The 20841-nt window shown below is 39.4% G+C and overlaps 1 protein-coding gene across 4 annotated transcripts in view; it reads right to left on the bottom strand.

Moving 5' to 3' along the window:
• Window positions 1-7024: 7024 nt before the first annotated feature.
• RBM33 (RNA binding motif protein 33) overlaps window positions 7025-20841 on the bottom strand; it is a 99200-nt gene continuing 85383 nt past the window's right edge. For 3 of the 4 annotated variants that reach the window (XM_035316567.1, XM_035316569.1, XM_035316568.1), the window contains 2 exons: window positions 11238-11326; window positions 7555-11058 (listed from right to left, as the gene is read on the bottom strand). In XM_035316567.1, the coding sequence (XP_035172458.1) occupies window positions 11010-11058; window positions 11238-11326 (138 nt within the window). In that variant the 3' untranslated portion in view covers window positions 7555-11009. Of the gene's footprint in view, window positions 11059-11237; window positions 11327-20841 lie in introns of all 4 variants that reach the window. The other variant, XM_035316566.1, reaches the window with a different exon arrangement.

The raw sequence follows: 20841 nt of genomic DNA, 5'->3' as shown, positions 1-20841 counted from the left end.
CTTGTGGCAGCATTTAAGATGGAGAATATACCAATAAATTATCACCTTATTAAGTTAAATGGGATTTGGCTTCCAGGACAGCTTTTGTGACACAAAAATCCAGGCTGAAATTGCATTTGGTAGTGGCTGTGAAATAGCAAAAACCTGTTTTTATGGTCCAGGGGTTCCTGGGCTCCACTGACCAAGTCCCAGTTACTTCCCTAGTGCTAAGATTTTGCATCCAGACACTGTTTGCGAACAGTGTCAACGTTAATAGCAATAATAAAGCAAAGCAAATGATATGCAGTGACAAAGCTTAGGCTGACTTAAGGGCCACTGAATACCTGTGAGGGAACATTACAACCATCCTAGAGCAAATTCAAAGCAGACTCTGTTTTATTGAAGACCTATATAAGCACGAAGCGGTAAGGATCCGGATGGTGGTCACGCAGAAGAAGTGTTATTTCGGATCTCATTTTCTATCAACTTTTCTTAAGAAATGAGATTTCAGAAAGATGTAAAAAAAACAAACCAAACCAAAACAAAACAAAAAAAAACAGCCAACCAACCAACCCAAAACAATTAGATCATGCCATAAGTAAACTTAATTTTGCATGTGTGCAGAATACTGGATGCCAACTACCACTACTAATATACGTATTACCCAAATTGCATCATACGCTCCTAAGTACCTGACCTGGGACCGCTTTTCTCTGTGCAGTGCTAAACAGACACTGCATACTTGAGAGAGTGCCCACACTCCCTGTAATCTATCTTCACTTAGACAAATAAACTACATAAAGCCCCCAGCCTCCTCCAGGGTGAGGGCTATAAGGGCAGAGAGAAATCCCAACCCCCTGAACACCTTTTGGCCACTATTAAAACACATGGAGGAGCTTTCTTTTAGATTTTTATTTTAAGCTCTTAGCTATTTCCACAGCCCTTAGTCCCTGCAGGGTGGGATCCCCATTAACTGAGGATGTGCAAGGCACTGAGCGTGGTGTTGTGCACCTGATTGACCACATAGGTGCATGTAGGAGGGAAAAAAATGCAAAAATGCTCTCCTTCCTTTCTTGTTAACTTTTCTCCAAGTAAAGATTGTGTGATGGTGTAAGGGAATACCTAAGTTTCCCTTTTTGGAAGGCATAGCCTAATTTGTTTGCAACCCAAGGAAACAGTATTGGAAAAGGCTGATGGGCCACCCTTGCTCTGTTGTCATAAAATCTTTCTCGTGGAAGTACAGTCCTTTTATCAGTAATTTCATGAAAAGAGATTGTTTATTAGCAACTAAAAATTAATGGAATATAGCACTAGAATAAAAAGAATCAGAAATGTTTACATCGTGTGTCCTCTCCAGAGTCTCCACAATGCAGATCACATCTCCAGAGAATGACTTTCCCAGGTCAGCACCTCTACTTTTTTTTTTTTGCCAGATGAAGGCATACCTTCCTTAGTGATCATTGCAAAACAGTGAACATGGGTGGGTGAAAATAAGTAATATACATCCCGCAGTTACCAGGATTGACACTTGAAACCAAGGAGCAGTGGTGCTGTGTGACCAGGCAATTCTCATTGAAGAAATGTAAGGATGTTTTCTGTAGTTTAAGCCCTGGTATTGAAAAGGCAGAACATATAGAGCAAAAGCGGAGAAAATCTTTGAAAGCTGAGCCATTCAAAACATAACAATAAAATAAAATAAAAAATAAATAAAAAAATGAAAATCCCCCTACAATCAATATGCACAGGGGGGGTTCTACTTCAGACAGTGGGGAGGGAGTTGCTTTGTATTTTGAAGTCCAGCACTTACTCCTCGTACTACACATACACATACTGATACTTCAGTTCTGGAAGTGCCTGACACATTGATCCTGAAAAGGCCTTCACCTCCTCACCTCCCCTCCCCATGGTTCACCACATCTGTAGATCAGCTATCTGCAATTAATTCACTGCTCTTTCTCTTCCTTTCTCTTGGCAACTCTCAGCTTACAGCAAAAATCCTTACTTATTAATACCAGAGTGCATGCTCTTGCACTTTGCAATATTTAATTTAATCTCATCTTTATTATTCTAATTCTCTAGCTCATCCAATTCCTGTAAGATGCTCCAGTCCTCCTCCTCCTCCTCCTCCTCCTCCCTCAAGCCCTCCCTGACGCGTCTCCCAGCACGCTTGGTGAGCGTGCTCCCAACTCTTCATGCCCAAATCATTACAAATTAATTAAGGTCAGTCAAGACCAATTTTTGAATTACTCCACTCAGCAGCTCAAAATTTGATTTTAAAGGCTTACTTATTCCTCCCTTGGTCACTCCCTTTCCATCCCTTCAATAGCTAGTTTTTAGTCCCATTGATTTCCTCTGTAACTTTGCATTTGCCAGCCTCCAGCTGAAGGTTTAGCCTTCCAATCCTCAAAACACACTACTGCATGAACACTGCATAGTTTCTTAAAAAATAACAAGTTAATTGGTGGGAGATTTAAAATGTGTATTGGGTTGACGTGGCAAGGTTCTGGTAGCAGGGGGGCTGCAGGGGTGGCCTCTGTGAGCAGAGCCCAGCAGCTGCCCCATGGCAGAGCAGAGCCAGCTCCAGATGGCTCCAAAGGGACCTGCTGCTGGCCAGAGCTGAGTCATGAGTGATGCTGGGTGGGCCTCTGGGAGAGATTTAAAGGATAAAAAGGCTGTGCTACAGCAGCTGGGGAAGAGGAGTGAGAAATGTGAGAGACCCAGCCCAGCAGCCCCCAAGGTGAGTGCAGCAGGAGGGCGGGAGGTGCTCCAGGCACACAGCACGAGTTCCCCGCAGCCTGTGGAGAGGCCCCTGGTGGAGCAGGCTGTCCCCCTGCACCCATGGGTCCCACATGGAGCAGATCTCCACGCTGCAGCCCGTGGAGGAGCCCCCGGTGGAGCAGGTGGATGTGGCCTGGAGGAGGCTGCGGCCCATGGAGAGCCCCCGCAGGAGCAGGCCCCAGGCCGGAGCTGCAGCCTGTGGAGAGGAGCCCATGCAGGAGCAGGGGTCTGGGGGGAGCTGCTGCCCGTGGGGGACCCGTGCTGGAGCAGTTTGCTCCTGGGGGATGGACCCCGTGGGACGGAGCCGTGTGGGAGCAATTGTTGAAGAGCTGCTGCCAGTGGGCAGCCCCCACAGGCTCAGTTCAGAAGGACGGCATCCCGTGGGAGGGACCCCGCGTGGAGCAGGGGCAGAGAGGGACCGTGAGGGAGCAGCAGGGAGGAAGCTTCAGGGACTGACTGCAGCCCCCAGTCCCGTGTCACCTGGGGAGAGGATGTAGAATAGGGTAGATGGGGGAACGTTTTTTGCTTTTAGTTTCTCATGTCTCTAGTTTGTTAATAATAGTCATTAAATTACATTACTGTCCCTATGTTGGCTGCTTTGCCCATGACAGTAACTGTTGAGGGATCTCCCTGCCCTTATCTCAACCCTTGAGCCCTTTTCATCATATTTTCTCCCCCTCCTCAAAGGGGAGTGAGAGAATGGCTGTGGTGGAGATCAGATGCCCAGCTAGGTGAAACCACCAGAAACTTCTAGAAATCACATGGACTGCTATGCCTGATCTTAAGTGTGTTCTTAGAAAGGAAGATTGTTTTCCAGGTCATGATGTTCTCTTGAGATCTACCCCCAGTAACAATGGGACATGCTAGTAATGCTCCAGTGAAAATGTGTATGTTGGATCACCAGTAGCCACTTCAAGTGATACCAGGGTAATAGTGTGATTTATTACACTTTCCTTTGTGAATAATTTCAACAGATTATAAAGCTTCTACGAAGTGCAAAAAGGCAGATTTTCTGACCTCTTATCTGAATACATAGTATGCCAGTGAAATTAACCTTTACTTGTGTTGATAGAATTGCGTTCAGAATATAACTGATGGTGACCATATTGAGTTTGTTGAGAGCTCCTTTATGTCATAACTATAAGCAGTATTTAAAAGCAGAGATCTTTTATTGGACATGTCAGTACAGCTGAAAAAACAGAAAAGCTTTTAAACTCGCATATGTTTCTCCTATTCTCATGCTATGAGGTACTTGTTAGCCTCAAGATCCTTTCAGCTGTTCACGCAAGCACAAGGCCCGCGTACCATCACCTGTCCTCAGTCATTTGTTTTTCTGTCTGGGACGCCTTTGTACAGCTCTGAAAGAACCCTACACCACAGCACTGATGTAAAAGCAGGGGCCCAAGGATGCTACCAGAGTAAAATAATATGGCATGTGTAGCTCTTTTCCTGGCAAGTTTTAAGTTTAAATTGCACATCAAAAGACAACAAAGCAATCATGAGGAAAATAAAGTTTTATTCACATATTTTAGGTACAATAAATATATTTGCATGTTGACATTGTAAACATGGAATTACATGTAAAAAACTTGCATGAGATTATTTTTGTGTTGCCATTTTTACATTCACTTAAAGAGGTATGACAAAGATCTCTTATGCAAGTGGAGGATTTGGTATAGTTCAGTGTTACATTCAAGAAATGAAGTAAACAGCTTGTGCAGATGATGCTGTAGAAAACATGAGGCAGGTGAACCCCCAGTGGAGTCAGACTGATACAGTCGGCTGTTGAATTTATATTCTGAACTGCTAATAAACAAACTCTGTCATCCAGATTAGAGCAATACATTTTAAGTGATTCTCAAAACACCTAAATATATACAGCATTTAAGACTTTATAGGTTAGGAAGGATCACATTCAGTAATAGTAATAGGAGGTAGAATTGTGTCGACAGTGCTTGTATTTCTAAGTGACAATAAAAAAAAAGTGCTATTACTATCACTGAATTCAAGAACAGAACTCCTGAAAAAGTAAAAAGGATAAAAGAGTTGTTAATCCTGTTCCTCCTGGCTTGCCACAAATGCTAGAGCATGTATAAAAATGCTGTACTTCTCCAAAACAGGTAAAACTGCAAAGCAAAACCGTTAAATTGTATTTCTCCAGTGCTCTGGTATGGTCACTCCTAAGGTGTGACACCTGTAAATGCAACTTCAGCTTCAGGTACGACAAAGGCTGCAAAGAAACATACAGTGCTAATGTTTCCAGTGTGGAAGATTTAGTCTTCTGGTATCAAAAGAGCTGTAAGTGAGAACAGAACAGAAAATACAGCAAAAGATTGCATGCTATGCACTCAGATAGGATGAAGTCTGGAGGGATGAACGTAGAGTCAAAAGATCAAGAACGTAACAAGGATACAAATATCCTTGTGGGAATGGAAAAATAGGGGCAAATGAGATGGAAATGAGGTAACGCACAGGGTAGAAGAAAAGGGCACCACAAGAGAAAAGAAAGTTGACTTATTCTAAGGGCAATTTGTGTCAATAAAAATTATACACAGTGTCACAGAAGATCAGCTGTGAAAAAAATTAGTGTTAGCATCTCATCTTTGGTGTATCTGTAAGTGAAAATGTATATAAGTTAGAAATTAAACAGTTGAGGAGTTTCACTGCCTGAAGAAGAAATCCTGCAAAAGAAAATATTATTTAAATGGAAATAAAAACTATTCAGAAGTCAGTCTGACAGACACTAGGAAAAAAATACAGCGTATATTAAAAACCATTAGATGTACATAGAGAAAATTTTGAACCACGGAATGAATGCAACATTAATGCAGTAGTGCTGTTTAAACTGTGATCTTCCAAGTAACTACACACAACATCGCAATACAGCTCCATTTAACCATACACCTTTAGAAAAACATTCTTCATCTACAATACTGATTAAAATTATTCAGATGGTAAAAAACGGCTTAACCTGAGCGCTGTTACATGAAACAAGGAATGCAACGCGTTGAAAGGCTGTGTATATACAAGGCCCATTTCCAGTTAGTTAGAAAAACATGTATCCAACCAAGAAGTGAGAAAGCAACACAGGCACCTAAAAGACCCAGTGAGATTAACTTTCCCCTTGAGGTTTGGTCTAGTGCAACAGGGACCATACTTTCCACCAAAATAAGCATAGAAATAGAAAAAGAAAAATAAAAAATATAAAACAAATTAAAAAAGAAAAAGCAAAAAAACCAACCCTGCAAAAAGTAGTGTTATAAAGAACAAAATGATCCTTCCCAACCATATTATACCAGAAGATGGTATACGTAAGGATCCAATATGAATCAGGTTTTGTACACAAGGCCCTGTGCTCATGTAGACAGTAAGTCATCTTCGTGATTAAAAATTAGGTTACAAAAAAACCTTTACATAAAATCCTTAGGATTTAATATTAATTGAAGATAAAATACTTCCAGGATTATGTTTATGAATTAGTGTTTAAGGCACGATTTAAGGTAACATTGAAACAAAAGCCCTATGTTACCCTAAATGACCCATACATACCCTTTATAACATAGCTAACTTTCTGCAATCTGTTCAGTTTGTTTCCTTCAAATTTATTTCTCATCCAACATGCTGCTAAAAATTAAGAAGCACAAAAAATAATAATTTAAAAAAGGTTCATGTCTCGACGAACAAAAATGCCTTTTTAACAGTGAGCACGTGAAGCCAGATTTCTACCTTCGAGCATCACAACCCACGTAACAAACACGGTACCAGGCGAAGGACAGAACAACACAATACTATGCCAGAGAACAAATCCAGGAAATCTCCCCAGTAGGACAAACAGGCAAAAAAAACAGCAAATGAAAACCCTCACCCTCCCTCCCACCCTCTCACCCGAAGTATAAGGGCAGCACACCCACACACACAAACATACACACAGTTACTTTCTGTAACCATAGAAAGTGCATACAGCAGTTTCTCAGGTAACTGCACAATATAAAGCTAAACAGAAGATACTATATTTAAAAAAATATTAAAAAAATAAGAAAAAAAATTTGTTTCTTATTCCAAGTTGCCAGATTATGTTGGGGAAAAAAAAAAAAAACAAAAAAAAAAACACACTACAAAGACCCTCAAGGCACGTTCTCAAATAACCTGCGGTTTTATAAAAAAAAAAAATCTCATCTGAACACTTGCAGTGGAAGCCTAACATCAAAAAAATAAAATGCTCAGTCTACTTGGCACTTCAGAGGCTGGAAGGCCTTTTTTTTTTTAAAAAACAGAAATTTGGAAATCTGAAGTTATTTTTCAGAATTAAACTGGGGAATAAGCTCCGTATCTTGAAGATACTTTACATATGGGATGCCAATATTCTTCTTGAAGTCAAACTGGTGATATATAGGTGGACCAAGAACAATTACCCTATCTAAATTTACTCTCTTACCACTGCTTAGAGGAAAAACATTTGCATGGCAGCTCCTTCAGCTGTGGAAATGCTACAGACCCGTCTTCTTCCTACCTAGCAACAATTGTACTGAGCTTTTCAAACACTCCAAATTGTCCCATCGTACATTATGTGCCACATCAATTGCTAACATTGTGATGAAAGCAAGTTTTACAAGACCAACTTGAATTATGTGTAAAACAAAAATAGCCCAAACTTTTGAGAACAGTATTACAAAGCAGACCTATCTGTACTTGTACAGCAGAACCGAACAGACCTAGAAACCCATGACTTAGTCTGACAGTGTACTCTATTTTCCCTTTAATGTTGAGCTTTTTAAAAACCTTTCCTTTTCTTTTTTTATGTAGAACATTTTACTGAAATACCACAGATCATATGGCCAATCCAATCTTTCAGTCAAAGCAAAATATGATTAGTTATGAAGTGAATTCTCCAGTGCTACAGAGGAAAACAAAATAATTCCAAAAAAAAAGATGGCTCAATATAATCACCTACTGGAGTTGCCTATTAAAATCATTATAAAATTATGCTAATAAAAATTGTGAACAAATAATACACAGATCAGGATGTATGTATTGACTTACTAGCATCTTTATAAAAATTTGAAGATATACACAAAAACACATCAACATTTATGGAACTGTATCCATTAAACTTAGATAAGACAACACAAAAAACTAACAAGTAGCTAAGATGTGTTTGACTGTAAGCACTTTGAGTAACATTTTAATTTTAAAAGTTCAATATTTACATACTACATTAAATGCTCTTTTTTTTTTTGCATTGTATTTTGAATGCATGATCAAGAAAGAACAAGATAATGGTTGCAACAGATCTTCCAAGAAAGTTAACTTAAGATGTTCAGATTTAACTACGTGCTGAAAGAGAACATGGATACAACACGTTCATCTAGCTTTACCTCTACTTCCTTTGTGTTGTTTTTTTGGGGGAAGCAGACAACAAATAGAACTAGAAGAGATGTTATCACTCAAACTGATCGTTGCCAACAGATCCAGTTTTAAGTCAGAATTTGAGAACTAACAAAACACAAACATTTTTACAAGTGACTCACCTAATTGCTACTTTTGCTACTGAGTTTAAGGTATTAGAAAGATATGGTGACAATACAGGGTGTGTGTATGTATGTATGTGTATAATAAAACGTATATAGACATACATACATATAGTACGCTTACACGTGGTTCTGATACCCAGCTACTGCAATAAGCAGCTAAAATAACCAGCAACGCGCTGTACATTGTCTATGCACAAGCAACAATCTACTGCAACCACCTTTAAAGAGGATCCATCTAGTCATTAAACAGGCATTGTTTACGTTGCCTCCTACATTTAAATAGATCTGAGGCAATTTCACGCCTTTGTTCCAAAGCCACCCATTTTTGTCATTTCTTTTTTAAAAACCCCAACTGAATAAAAATTCTTAAGACTTGTTTAAGTTGGCTGAACCTCAGCCTCTTTGGGATAGATTCAAAACCCAAAGCAGGAGCGTTTCTACAAACTTCTTTGACTTTTGAATCAAACCCATATTCTCAGGCTCCAAGAAACCCTCTAACCCCAATAACACATGCTTATGACAGGACAGCTGATCAACTGCAGATGTTCCTACTGCTGAACTCAGCTGCTGGCCTGTCTGGCATTCGCATCTAGCCCAGATTTCCAGACACACACTATTAGTGCTCCTTTCCTAGATGTCTTCCCATCCTTCTCGGCACAGAGAAGCTGCTTCCTAACAGTGGGGTGAATAACTGTTTAATGACTCATTTTAAAGATAAGAATTTATTTTTAAAAAATAAAAATGACATAACCTGAGGAGGTAGCACAGCAGTCCTAGTGCTCATGGAAGTGAGGAACTACACCGCCCTTGGCAGAGCCAGTCACCGCCATCACCTGGCATTGGTCTTCAGAGTCAGCTTCCACCGGGCACTTTCTACCTGAGACTTCTTTGTCCTGGGCTTAGGCCTATCTGAAGCACTAACAGCACTGTATTTATAATAATTGTGCTGAATGTTATTAAGAAATATGCTTAAATGGGGAACTATACAGACAGGTATAAAGCTCACTTTCACATTAATATTCTCATGATGTTATTGTATCTTGTCACTATATTTGTTGTAAATGGGCTTACAGTACTCTTTATAGTTTTTCCCAGTGCAGTTGTTTCCAAAGTACCACATTACTCTGTATTATTTCAGTGAACAAAAGCAGTTTTACCTAGAAGACTCAACAGTATTTATTAATCATTATTAATTTTTAAGCAACTTTTACTTAATTGAAAGCCTGGACCAATCTTTCTGTAAGAAAGACAATTGGGTCTCTGTGACTTAGTTACCATTAAACCTTTAAAAAAAATCTATGCTACTATAAACTTGCTTAGTTCATCATTCTGTTTTGGCCCCCATTCACAGCTGTTCCATTACATACCAATGGTGTTCTTCTGTGGTTGCTCAGGTAACAAACCTACAAAGTTTCTTTAAGTCCCCCCCATTCAATAGTAGGTGGAAGGCTTAATAGTATTCCTAAAATAAAGGATTAAACAAAAGCTCACAGTCTAAAAACTAAGGAAATGTCCATAAAAACTTCAATCCAATATAAAGATGACATTTTAATAAGTTTATTCAGAAGTAACTGAAAAAAATTGTTCCTTTGGCAATACCATCTAAATGGTTCTAACCAAAAGGAAATATTATGAATTTTACTTTGAATAAAATATAAGCTCCTTAATGTTTGCACGTAATTTTTTGGAACTGCCACGTTCACCAGCAGATTCACAACGTCCTTATAGTCCTGTATGTATTGGGAACAACACATCAAACTAAATCCTTTCAGTTATGGGTTTCTTATGGTTCAGTCAAAGTAAATCCCAAAGGAAAAAAAAAAAAAACTAATCAAAATAAAGCATAAGGCGATTATGAAACACTAGCCCAAAAGAACTATTAGGAATGCACCGCTCTTCCTGTGTAACTTTTTTTTTTAAGTGAGCCACTAAATATTTCTTTTTCCTTGTATCTGGCAACATCATTTAAAACAACTTAGTTACAACTTGGAGTTAACTACCCCAGGATGCTACTGAAGGGCAAGGATCCTTGTTTTTAAAAACCAAGGGAAAATACAGCAATGTTATTCCTACACAGTGTTTTATGGAACAAGTGGAGTTGGAAGGAGAAGGTGGAAGTCTGTGTTGGAATAGAAAATGCAAAGACAGACTTAACATATTTACAAATATAGAAACTACAGTTTTCCAGTGTCACCTCCAAAGCTTCTCAGCTTACTGCTATTCAGTGAAGTAGACCATGTTTAAATCTACGCAATAATACTTTCTAGGCTCTCAGATATACAACGTAACTAACGTGTTTTGTTTAAAAAAAGGTGAGTTCTCATTCAAATACCTCGCACTGAAGATAAGAGCAACCATTATCAAATATTCTTTGCTATGAAGAAAGTTTTTAGATCTTTCCGTGTAAACGTTCTCTCTCAAGTCACTGTGGTCACACAGTAGTATCTTGAAGAACAGTGTCTGCATGCACTGTAAGCATTTTGAAAAAAATCTGTAGTTCCATGTGGTTACAACAGAACGTGAACAAACTGAACAGAAATTCCACCTTTGCAGATCCCTCTCAAATTCAGCTCTTCTTGAGGACATCTCGCTGCTTTCTGTAGTTCAACATGGCAATTAAAGACTGTAAGCTGAAAGGTTTCAGAACCCGATGGTTGTGCCACCGTGTCTCGTGTCGCTCCACAATAGGCTTCTGTTAGTGTATGTATTTCTCAGCAGACATCACTCAACTATCAGTGCCACATTTATGTGGGACAGATCTATCATGTGCCTGTTAAAAGAAACGTAAAACTTGTACTCAAGCTTATTCTAGGATCAGACAAGAAGGTTCTGCGAAGGTCACCAATAAACAGATGCTTGAATGGATTAAGAGAAACATTGATCAGAGGAGACTAATTCCATCTTCTGAAGGGAGGGAGTGAACCAAAGGTTGCAGCAGTGCTTACTTACCTGTGGAATTTCTGTTGAAATGCTAAAGCATGTGCTGGCTCCTTAAATTTTGCTATGGCTTTCCGTTGTTGAGGAAGCATCTGTAAACTCTGTAGAGACAAAAAGTCAAAACATAGTTTTAATATTCAACTAAAATTCTGCTTAAAAGAAAACTCATTTTGCATCAAACCCATTGAAATTTTGTTGTATTTCTTTTCTCAGAAACACTTATTGGTGTTTATGGAATGGAAACAAACTTCTGAGATTGCAGTCAGGAACCCAGCGCATTAAGCAACTGTGCCAAAGGGAAAACCTAGACTATCGCTGGTTAAGCAAAGACCACAGCTCTTCAATCTGATCCATACAGATGAACTAAACCCTGCAGCCAGACTTCCACCAACTGACTGAGAAGCATTCAAATGGGCACAGGTTCACTTTGCACAACAGGAACCTGGATTCACTCACCTAACCTACATTAATGGATCACAGTATTTCACAGGTCAAAACAGGGCAGAAGCACAGAAAAAAAGTGGCTGCAAAAAGCTCTAAGTTTTGATCTCTAGACTGTATATCCTCATGCTATTTCAATACAGATGGCTAGCTTTTGACAGACACTAATAATCCTGCCACCTTGACGAGATTATTTAAGACACAAATTTAAATATCCAAGTCCCAGTAATGGGAAAAAATGCAACACATTTACATGAAGAAGTCCATAAGATATATGCTTCTCTTACTGTGAAAGCAGCATTCACAATACTGTAACAATCAACAAAACATACATTGTATTGAGGCCTCCAGAACTAGAAAACTCCTCAGCCAGGGAGCCGGAAAACATGTCCCTGTTCCCTGTCACAGCAGGAAATGCCAAGGTGGTCCTGTGGTCTTTGTAACCATAGAATCAAAGAATATCCTGAGTTGGAAGGACCCACAGGGATCACAGAGTCAAACTCCTGGCTTCACACAGAACCACCCAAAAACCAGACCCTGTGTCTGAGAGTGTTGTCCAAATGCTTCTTCAACTCCTGCAGCTCAGTGCTGTGCTCACTGCCCTGGGGAGCCTGTCCCAGTGTCTGACCACCTCTGGGTGCAGAACCTTTCCATAATCCCCAGCCTGACCCTCCCCTGTCCCAGCTCCATGCCGTTCCCTCGGGTCCTGTCACTGTCCCCAGAGAGCAGAGCTCAGCGCCTGCCCCTCTGCTCCCTGTGAGGGAGCTGCAGGCCGCCATGAGGCCTCCCCTCAGTCTCACAAACCAAATGATGAGAAGTTATCAGCCTTACTAAGGTTGAAGTTGATACTTTGGCTTAGAACAGCCTTTTTATTCTTCTTTTCTCCCAAAAAGACATTTCAGAAATGCAAGAAAATGAAGTTTTACAAATTAAATACATGCACTCCTAACAATCAGTGAGAACATGCAAAAGGTATTCAGCATGACAGAATATTCAGGATGGAAATATCCTGTGATGCCGCTGTTTGAACACAGGCCACAGGGATTTTACAGTAACTAGGTTAAAACACATCTTCTGAAAGTTTCAGTCATAATTTTGGAGCTCAATGTCACAGTGATTCCAGTATCTCATGATAAGTTTCTGAAGTTTAATTGCCTAGACTGCAGAACACTGAAGACAATTGTCCTCATTCAGCTTCCAGCTCCCCGTCATTCTCACGGCTTTGCATATGGAAATACATACCTTACATTCCTGCTTTCCATGCGTAAGTTTCAATATAATGTCAATCCAATTTTGTACTGAGCTTAATATATATTAAGTCACCTCAAAAGTTTTATAGATTTCCTTATAATTTCCTGGTGGTCAGGTATAAATTTAATTCTGTGTTCCTGCGTATCGCCTGCACTTAGCAGCGTCCCCACACTTTACAATGACTCTAGCCTTCTCACAGTCAGTCTGCAAGATTTTAAATTTCACCTGCGAAAACTCCGTGTCACCTACTGATGAAGAAATACCAAACATCTTTAGACAAGCAACTGTTCCTTGGGAAACCACAAACAACCACACTCAATACATTTTTCACGGGTAACATGCTTTGAGATGTCTCAGTGAAAGAATTTTTTATCCAACTACTGTGTGCACTGCTTGCTCAATCTTGTGCGGCATTTTAAGCAAGATGTCAAATGACAGGATGAAATTTGCTATTAAAATTGCCTACTTATATCTTTTTTGGAGCAGGTAAGACTCTAGTTGAGAACGCATTTATTTAACAAGAGCTGTGGTACCTGATAGTCGTATTTCTTCATTTTTAAGCCTGACAATTCAGCTTTAGGCTCTTTCTGTAGCTTATCCATCTGTGGATTTTGAAGTCATTAATTTTGGCACTGGCTACCTTGCACTACCTTGTAATTGACAGGAAACTTCCCTTTCTCTATTAAAATCACAGAGGTTTAATGTTTCCATTACTCTGACAACTTTAAAGTGAAAGCAGAGGAAAAGATGAGGAAATTATCAGCTTCAAATTTGAAGTAACTGAGAAAAGGGTGAGCAAAGAAACCAGCAAAAAAGTTCCAGCTGGTTAATTTGCACTGTCCAGTTTTTGGAAAACTTGCCATAAGGGAAAGATTTAGCTAAGTAACTACAATTTCTTATTTTCTGAGCTAGTAGCAATAGGATTTATCTAAAAACAAACAAACAAACAAAACAACAACAACAACAAAAAAAAACAACTAGGAAGACGTCTATTTTTTAATCAAAAAGATCTTTAAGATCTTTACAGGGTTAAGCGGTTAAGCACATTTTACCAACATGCATACTATCTAGTTGTACAAAGCACCGAAGAATGAACTCGGAAAAAAGCTCAGTTCTTCTGTACGTATATAAATCTGCTGGATTGGATGAGGGAGGTACTGAAGTTTGTGTTCTCCTTTACAGATGTCCCTTTATTGTAACTTACAGAACTGTAGGTATTCTCTTGACACCACCTTTTCACCTTTTCAGTCTAGACTAAAGAATAAGTTTTAAAGACTAAAACCTAATTACAGCCATTAAGTAAAACATTTTTAAAAAGAGACACTTGTAAGAGTTAAAAAGAAGTGTAATTAAAAAAAAATCAAGAGAAGTAAATCTGGTTCCTTTGTTACGACCCTAAGAACCTGAAATGATTAATATAAGAAAAACCTGTCTGAATCGCTGAAAGGACAAATATTTCAGAGAGCAGTTGGACAACAGAAAGTACCATGCAAGTCCTACTGTCACCTCTTTCTCTCTCCCCTTTCCTGAGCTGTCCTGAGTTCTCCTGCTAACAACTGATACTCACATTAGGTGTCTCCTAACTATCACAGGATGTGATCAGTTTTGGAAGAGAGAAAATTTGTTTTTTTTTCCAATAGTTGATCAGTTATGACTTTAGTATGCTTGAGATGCAGAAAAGCAAAATTTGATTTTGCAGCTCATACACACGTAGTGATAAATTATTAAGAAGCTGCTCAGTAATTAGCATACAAGATTGACTAGAGAAAGACATTCTGGCATAGTAGAGGCTTATTAGTGAAATTAGAAAGGCAAAGCATCTAAATCTTACTGTAGACAACACATTTGTGCTTTCACATGAATTAATAAAGCTTACTGACTGACTATTTTGGATATATCACTGCCTGCTCATCTTTGTGTTGTATTATTGTCATATTTTCCAAAGCAAACAAAATGCAATCAAAACATTTCTGATATATGTTTTAATTTTAATACTCATTTGTTTTGGCAACAAAGCATCTATTCTTGGATACGTCTATTGAAAAGTATCGTAATAATACTCAATTTCACTTGTCAATATGGTGACACAAAGTAAAATGTTTCCAGATGATTTTCAATGGAAGCAGCAACCATTTAAACTCAGCCTGAATTTACTTGAAAATTCTCATTTTACTCAGTTCCCCCAACAATATTTTATATTTCAAAGCCTCAACATCAATTCTGACAATCAAAATTTTCCCACAGTCATCTGGCTAATGCATGCAGATGGGAGCCACCGTAGCAACATGGATCAGCGTGCCACACTGGATCTCCACTGGCTGCAGTAAGCCAATCCATCTGATCCTTTGCTAAAGAGTCCATGCTGCTCATTTACAGAGCCCAGCAGTAGGACAACCACTGCTAGCATCAATCTTCTCAACTACTGCAGTCACGTGCTCCTGTAATTTAGCAAGAGAGAATTAAGGACTGCACAACAAAAGGATAAACTAACACTACACTAATGACACTCCTCTAACTGAAAATTGTCCAAAAGCTCCAATTAAGCAGCTTTAATACAATTTCTCAACCTTCACTACACTCAAACCATGGTCGTGAAAATGGTGCAGAATCATGTTTGCCTCGTTTAGATATAAAAAATGTTTTTGGTCTTGTTATAACAAGAAATAAGACAACTACTAAGCTATTTTACTTTAACTGTATGAACACCATAGCCTGAAATGCGATCACAAATACCAATGCTGACAAAGACTTATAATATCACAACATGAGACACGATCTGTTGCGTTTTCAAACAAATCATTATTGATAACTTGCAAATATGAGCATTTAACTTGCTATCAAAAGTCTCTTGAAAATGTCTACTATTATTTTGAGACAACATACATTTACTTGCACTACTCTATAAACCCCAAACTTCATGCTTACACTGTTAAGAGAACGACGAGGCTGACTGTCAGGCACAGAACAAGTCAGTACATTTTTGCCGGAGTGTGTAGGTCCTGACCTGCTGCTATCCTGAGCCTGAACAGATGGGCTATCGGCTGGGAATACAAACAAGTGTTCCACTTCAGTGGAAACCTGAAATAAAATAACTGCATATTCATCCTACAGGATTATTTCTGTCTCCTTGAATTCTGGATGATATGTAGTTTAGAGTTGAACCTGCACTTAGGTGATGTTAACAGCAATAGTCTGAAGAAACAGATTGGGCACACAACCTGTGGAATTTTATCATGTTGACATTTTTTTCAAGGCATTATCTTATGGACTTTACCAGCTTTTTGTACATGCTAGGAAATTACATACAAAATTAATTAATTCTGCACAACTTAATCACACTACCTTATTATTTTAAGACCCCTGCTTTTGTCACGTTTTTAGAATAATTGGGCAGCCATTATTTTCAGTGACAAAATTCAGTATTTCTAGCATCCATAACATTCTCAGGATAGTCCAAGTTTATGCACATTCACAAGGTCATTTCGAAATAACCTCCTAGAAGGCTGTTACATTTAATCCGCTGGACCAACTGCAAGTCTCTGCAAAAATACCAGTCCTTTGTAAGAAGTGCTAGCCCTCCAGGAACACCTTATTTCCCAAAACATCAGTGATCACGACTATGCCAGTGACTTGCTCCAGGTTCAAGTCTGTAACAGCCAGTGCTATGGCTGAAACCAGACTGCCATAAGATAAACGTGTTGCATGCTATTAGTGGTAAGACTTTTTCTTAGAAACTCTACATGAGTTTTGGTTTATACTCTTAAGGTGCGAGTAACATGCTAATAAATGCGTAACTGTATGTTGCTATGACATTCAAATCTATATTAAATGCTTCTTTCAGTAATGTTCAGACACGAGTACCACAGATGAATGACATTTATGGAAGAAAATGGTTTTAGAGATTGGTTTTAGAGCTGAGGTAGTATCAAACAGAAGCCAAGACCATCAGACAGGCAGGCCTTCATATGCTAACAACATCTGTTCTCTCATTTTCAAAGAATACATAGCATAAAATAATCCTTAGCTTTATGATCTCCATTACAACAATAAAAATGAGTCTATCTTTGACAAAATACCATGCCTCCCTATGAATTTGATCTGAATTTAGTATTATTCCAGTAGGTACTGATTTTGCAGGATGCCAAAGGAGAGTCAGGAGAGACTGGGGAAAGACCAGCCTTGATTTTGGACACGTGTTGGTTCTACCAAGAGTTACTTGACTTCTCATATAATGCAGGGACACTGAAGTTTCCTCGACATGAGATTTCTGCCACACTGCACTCCACAAGAATCTCCTTCTATCAGCAATTCCTGAACTGAAATATCACAATCCTTCCAACCGTCACAGCTCTGAAAAAACAACTTCATTCACATTTCCTCTTTAAGTTGACCTAGTCAAGACATTCACCAGAGGATGAAAACCCCTTCCCGGATCCGCTCAGGTGTAAAGGATTGACAATGCAATAACTTCCAGGGGATTTCATTGACTTTTTACTTTACAGATTAGGGCGTGCAGATCTACCATACAGTTCTTCCTAGAGATCAGGATGAGACCAGAGGTATTCTATGCATTTTCCCAATTGACTCTAGAGTAACAGAAGAGAGATTACACCTTGAGACAGTCCCAGCATTAAAAAAAAAAAAAAAAAAAAAGAGTAATTGTTTTATGCTGGGGAGGAGTATGTTATATGAAGATGATTTTGGAAGCATAGGGCTCATACTGATCTTGATTATTTCTTTTTTCTGCTTCTTTAGGTGCTGCCATGGAAAGATTTTTACCTTTTGTAGAATGGAAAATGCAACAGTTGCAAAAAAACAGGATTTCACAAACACTCATGGTTTTGGTTGAGAGCTAGCCTATGACTGTTTTAAATCACTATTAAGTTCAATATCTTTAAAAAAAAAAAAAAAAAATGGAAGGTCTGACACTTTCTGCAACTGAACTATTTATTACCAGTGACTAAAGAATGAACATCGTAAACATCTGCAGAGGCTGAGACCTACACTGGGCTCAAATTTCTCCTTTACACGTGCTTTGTCCTTAGATCTACACTTTTCCAATATCAATAAAAAATAACGTTGAAATAACCTGAGTGATATCAGCAGCACAATGATCTCTAGTTAAGCTTCACTGAAAAACACTACCTTGACACAAGCAACAGGACAACCAAGAGTAGAAAGCCAGAGATCTCTTGCAGAAACCAAGTATCTTTGACACCAAAGCTCTCAGAGGTTACACAGAGAGGAGGAAGTTAAAAGGGAGGTAGTAAGAGTACTGAGAGATGGAAACCACGACAAGCATGCAGGGAGTGAGACTGGAGCAAGCACTCATTTCAATTAAAGTAGACACATGGGAAATAAAAGTTTCCTCCTTTCTAAATAATAGGCTGTACATTCAGTTCATTGGTGAATTTAGGATTAGGGGGTGACAGTCCATACACAGCTGCTAAAAAGAGTCTGTGCAATAAGAAACTGTAAATTGTCATAAATAATAACATTACTAGTGTGTGATTCAATCTGCTTTCCAACAGTATGAACAGCAGCATGGCAGGTACTTTCTGAAAAGGAAGATCAGATTCTATTTGTTCTTCCAGTTCCCTGACAGCTGAAACACCTTTTCTGTAGGTGACACTTCATAGTCATTACCGACAGGCACAGAGGCTGGAACAACGTATTTATTTTACCCTCAGCTTTTGCATTTGACTTCCCCCCTCCTGCCCTTCCTTACGGCTTTTATGCTTTAAAAGTGCTCAACTTTCAGCATCCGTATGCAAGATGAGATGAGAAAAAGGGGTATCTCCTATTGTTGAGATGAGCTTCAATAGCTTACACGCTGCTCCATAGCACAGCCAAACTGGACAGGCTCATTATGGAGTTGCTCTCCTCTCCCCCAGCCCAAGGACAGGGCAGGACTGACCATGCTTTCTTCCACAGTCAGTGGAGAGACTCTCAGCTGCAACAGCTGAAAATGTTTTTACAGGCAGGAAGAACAAACAGGTCACCAAAGCGGCACTGCGCACCCCGTGTGCCATGTCACACGGAGAAGAACCCTGCTGATCCTGGAAGAGAGCTCATGTTCTGGGCGCGCTCATCTACATGTGCTTGTCATTTCCACTGATAAGCCTTTACGCTAAAAATAAAATCATCAACTTTAGGTGTAGTGTTAGTGCAGATACTGTCTTTACCCCAAGTGGGCACTAGGTAGCACTATCACTCTAAGAAAGCAAAGAGAAGCACATCGACAAGGCAATTGTTTTCCCTTTCTGAGACTGGAAAAGAAACGACTTATCAGAGTATAACTCATATTCATAAATGCACTCAAAAAATAGTTGCAGCATTCTAATCACCTCTAATATATAACAGTGGCTCGCTGCCCCCCTCCTTTTTTAACATCAGAATTCATAATATTAAATCTTTTTAAAGCAACACTGGGAATTTGCACTGATATTTAATGTTTGGAAACATCTAAAAATATGTCTCAAGACAATTATGGAACAACTCCACAGGATGATCATGCAGTACTCACATTACCAAAAGACCTATAAAAAGATCCTCTGTACCTGCCACCAACCTTTAGAAAATATATAAAGGTGGTGATAACTTAGCTGCACACAAACCTCTGCAGACAGTACAAGACAGCAGGAACATCAAACCTGGATTCAAGAGCATAAAAAAAGAGCTAAGTTTTTAATGAATATGTAAGTTATTATGAAAGACATAAAATTATTAGAATGTCCAATGGAGGGCTATAAAGATGGTGATGGGTCTGGACTTATGAGGAGCGGCTGAGGTCCCTGGGTTTGTTAGCCCAGAGCAGAGCAGGCTGAGGGGAGGCCTCATGGCGGCCTGCAGCTCCCTCACGAGGGGAGCGGAGGGGCAGGCGCTGAGCTCTGCTCTCTGGGGACAGCGACAGGACCCGAGGGAACGGCATGGAGCTGGGACAGGGGAGGGTCAGGCTGGGGGTTAGGGAAAGGTTCTGCACCCAGAGGTGGTCAGGCACTGGGACAGGCTGCCCAGGGCAGTGAGCACAGCACTGAGCTGCAGGAGTTGAAGAAGCATTTGGACAACACTCTCAGACACAGGGTCTGGTTTTTGGGTGGTCCTGTGTGGAGCCAGCAGTTGGATACGATGATCCCTGTGGGTCCCTCTCAGCTTGGGATATTCTATGATTATTAGTAATCTCCTTTAGCAAGTGGTTCTGGACAGATGTGTACTGAATGTCACTGCTCCCGTGCAGTCCCCAGGAGGCTGTATTTCAGTGGTGTGCTCAGAAAGCTTCTGTACTTTCAAATGCATTTTGGAATGCATGATTTTATTTATAGTATATAATTATTTTAGATTCATCACTCAGATTTTACTTCATGGTCATTATTTGTATCTGTGTCTTCTCCAGAAGGAGGACAACGGCAAGCCATATGCTGAAAGGAAGTGGTAATTTAATCATGTTTGAGTTGGAAGATGCAGCTATGACTAATGGGCTGTTCTGAAGCCTGGAAAATTTTCTTCTGTATCTTGAGAATCTTAATAGTGTTTTTTCTCTTGTTCTAGTAACAAAGGAGCTTTAATGAATCAAGGATTAGAAATAAAGAGTCTACAGTGATAGAGTATACTTTTAGAAGTTCATATACAGGAAAAGATACTTATCTTCATTTCTAGAGGATGGAAAGGAAAAATTGTGGATTTCCCGCTTCTCATCTGTAAAAACATCTCCATTTTTGAGTGCCCAGCTGTTCCCACATTACAATTTACAGAACCATCACCTTGATGCAAATTGATTGTAAAGCTAGGAGCACTGAACATCATGAATTGAGGGAATTGCTGAACTTCCCAGGATAGTTTTGTGCAAGGTACAAGAAAAAGGCAAAAGTAAAAATCCAAGCCTTTTGCATCTAGAAAAAGTGTAACCTCCTTTTTCCCAAGTGCA

This window comes from Oxyura jamaicensis, chromosome 2 (assembly GCF_011077185.1).
Source record: "Oxyura jamaicensis isolate SHBP4307 breed ruddy duck chromosome 2, BPBGC_Ojam_1.0, whole genome shotgun sequence".
Classification (NCBI taxonomy): domain Eukaryota; kingdom Metazoa; phylum Chordata; class Aves; order Anseriformes; family Anatidae; genus Oxyura; species Oxyura jamaicensis.
Note: the sequence above shows the minus strand (reverse complement) of the source record. Positions and strands in the feature narration are given on the sequence as shown.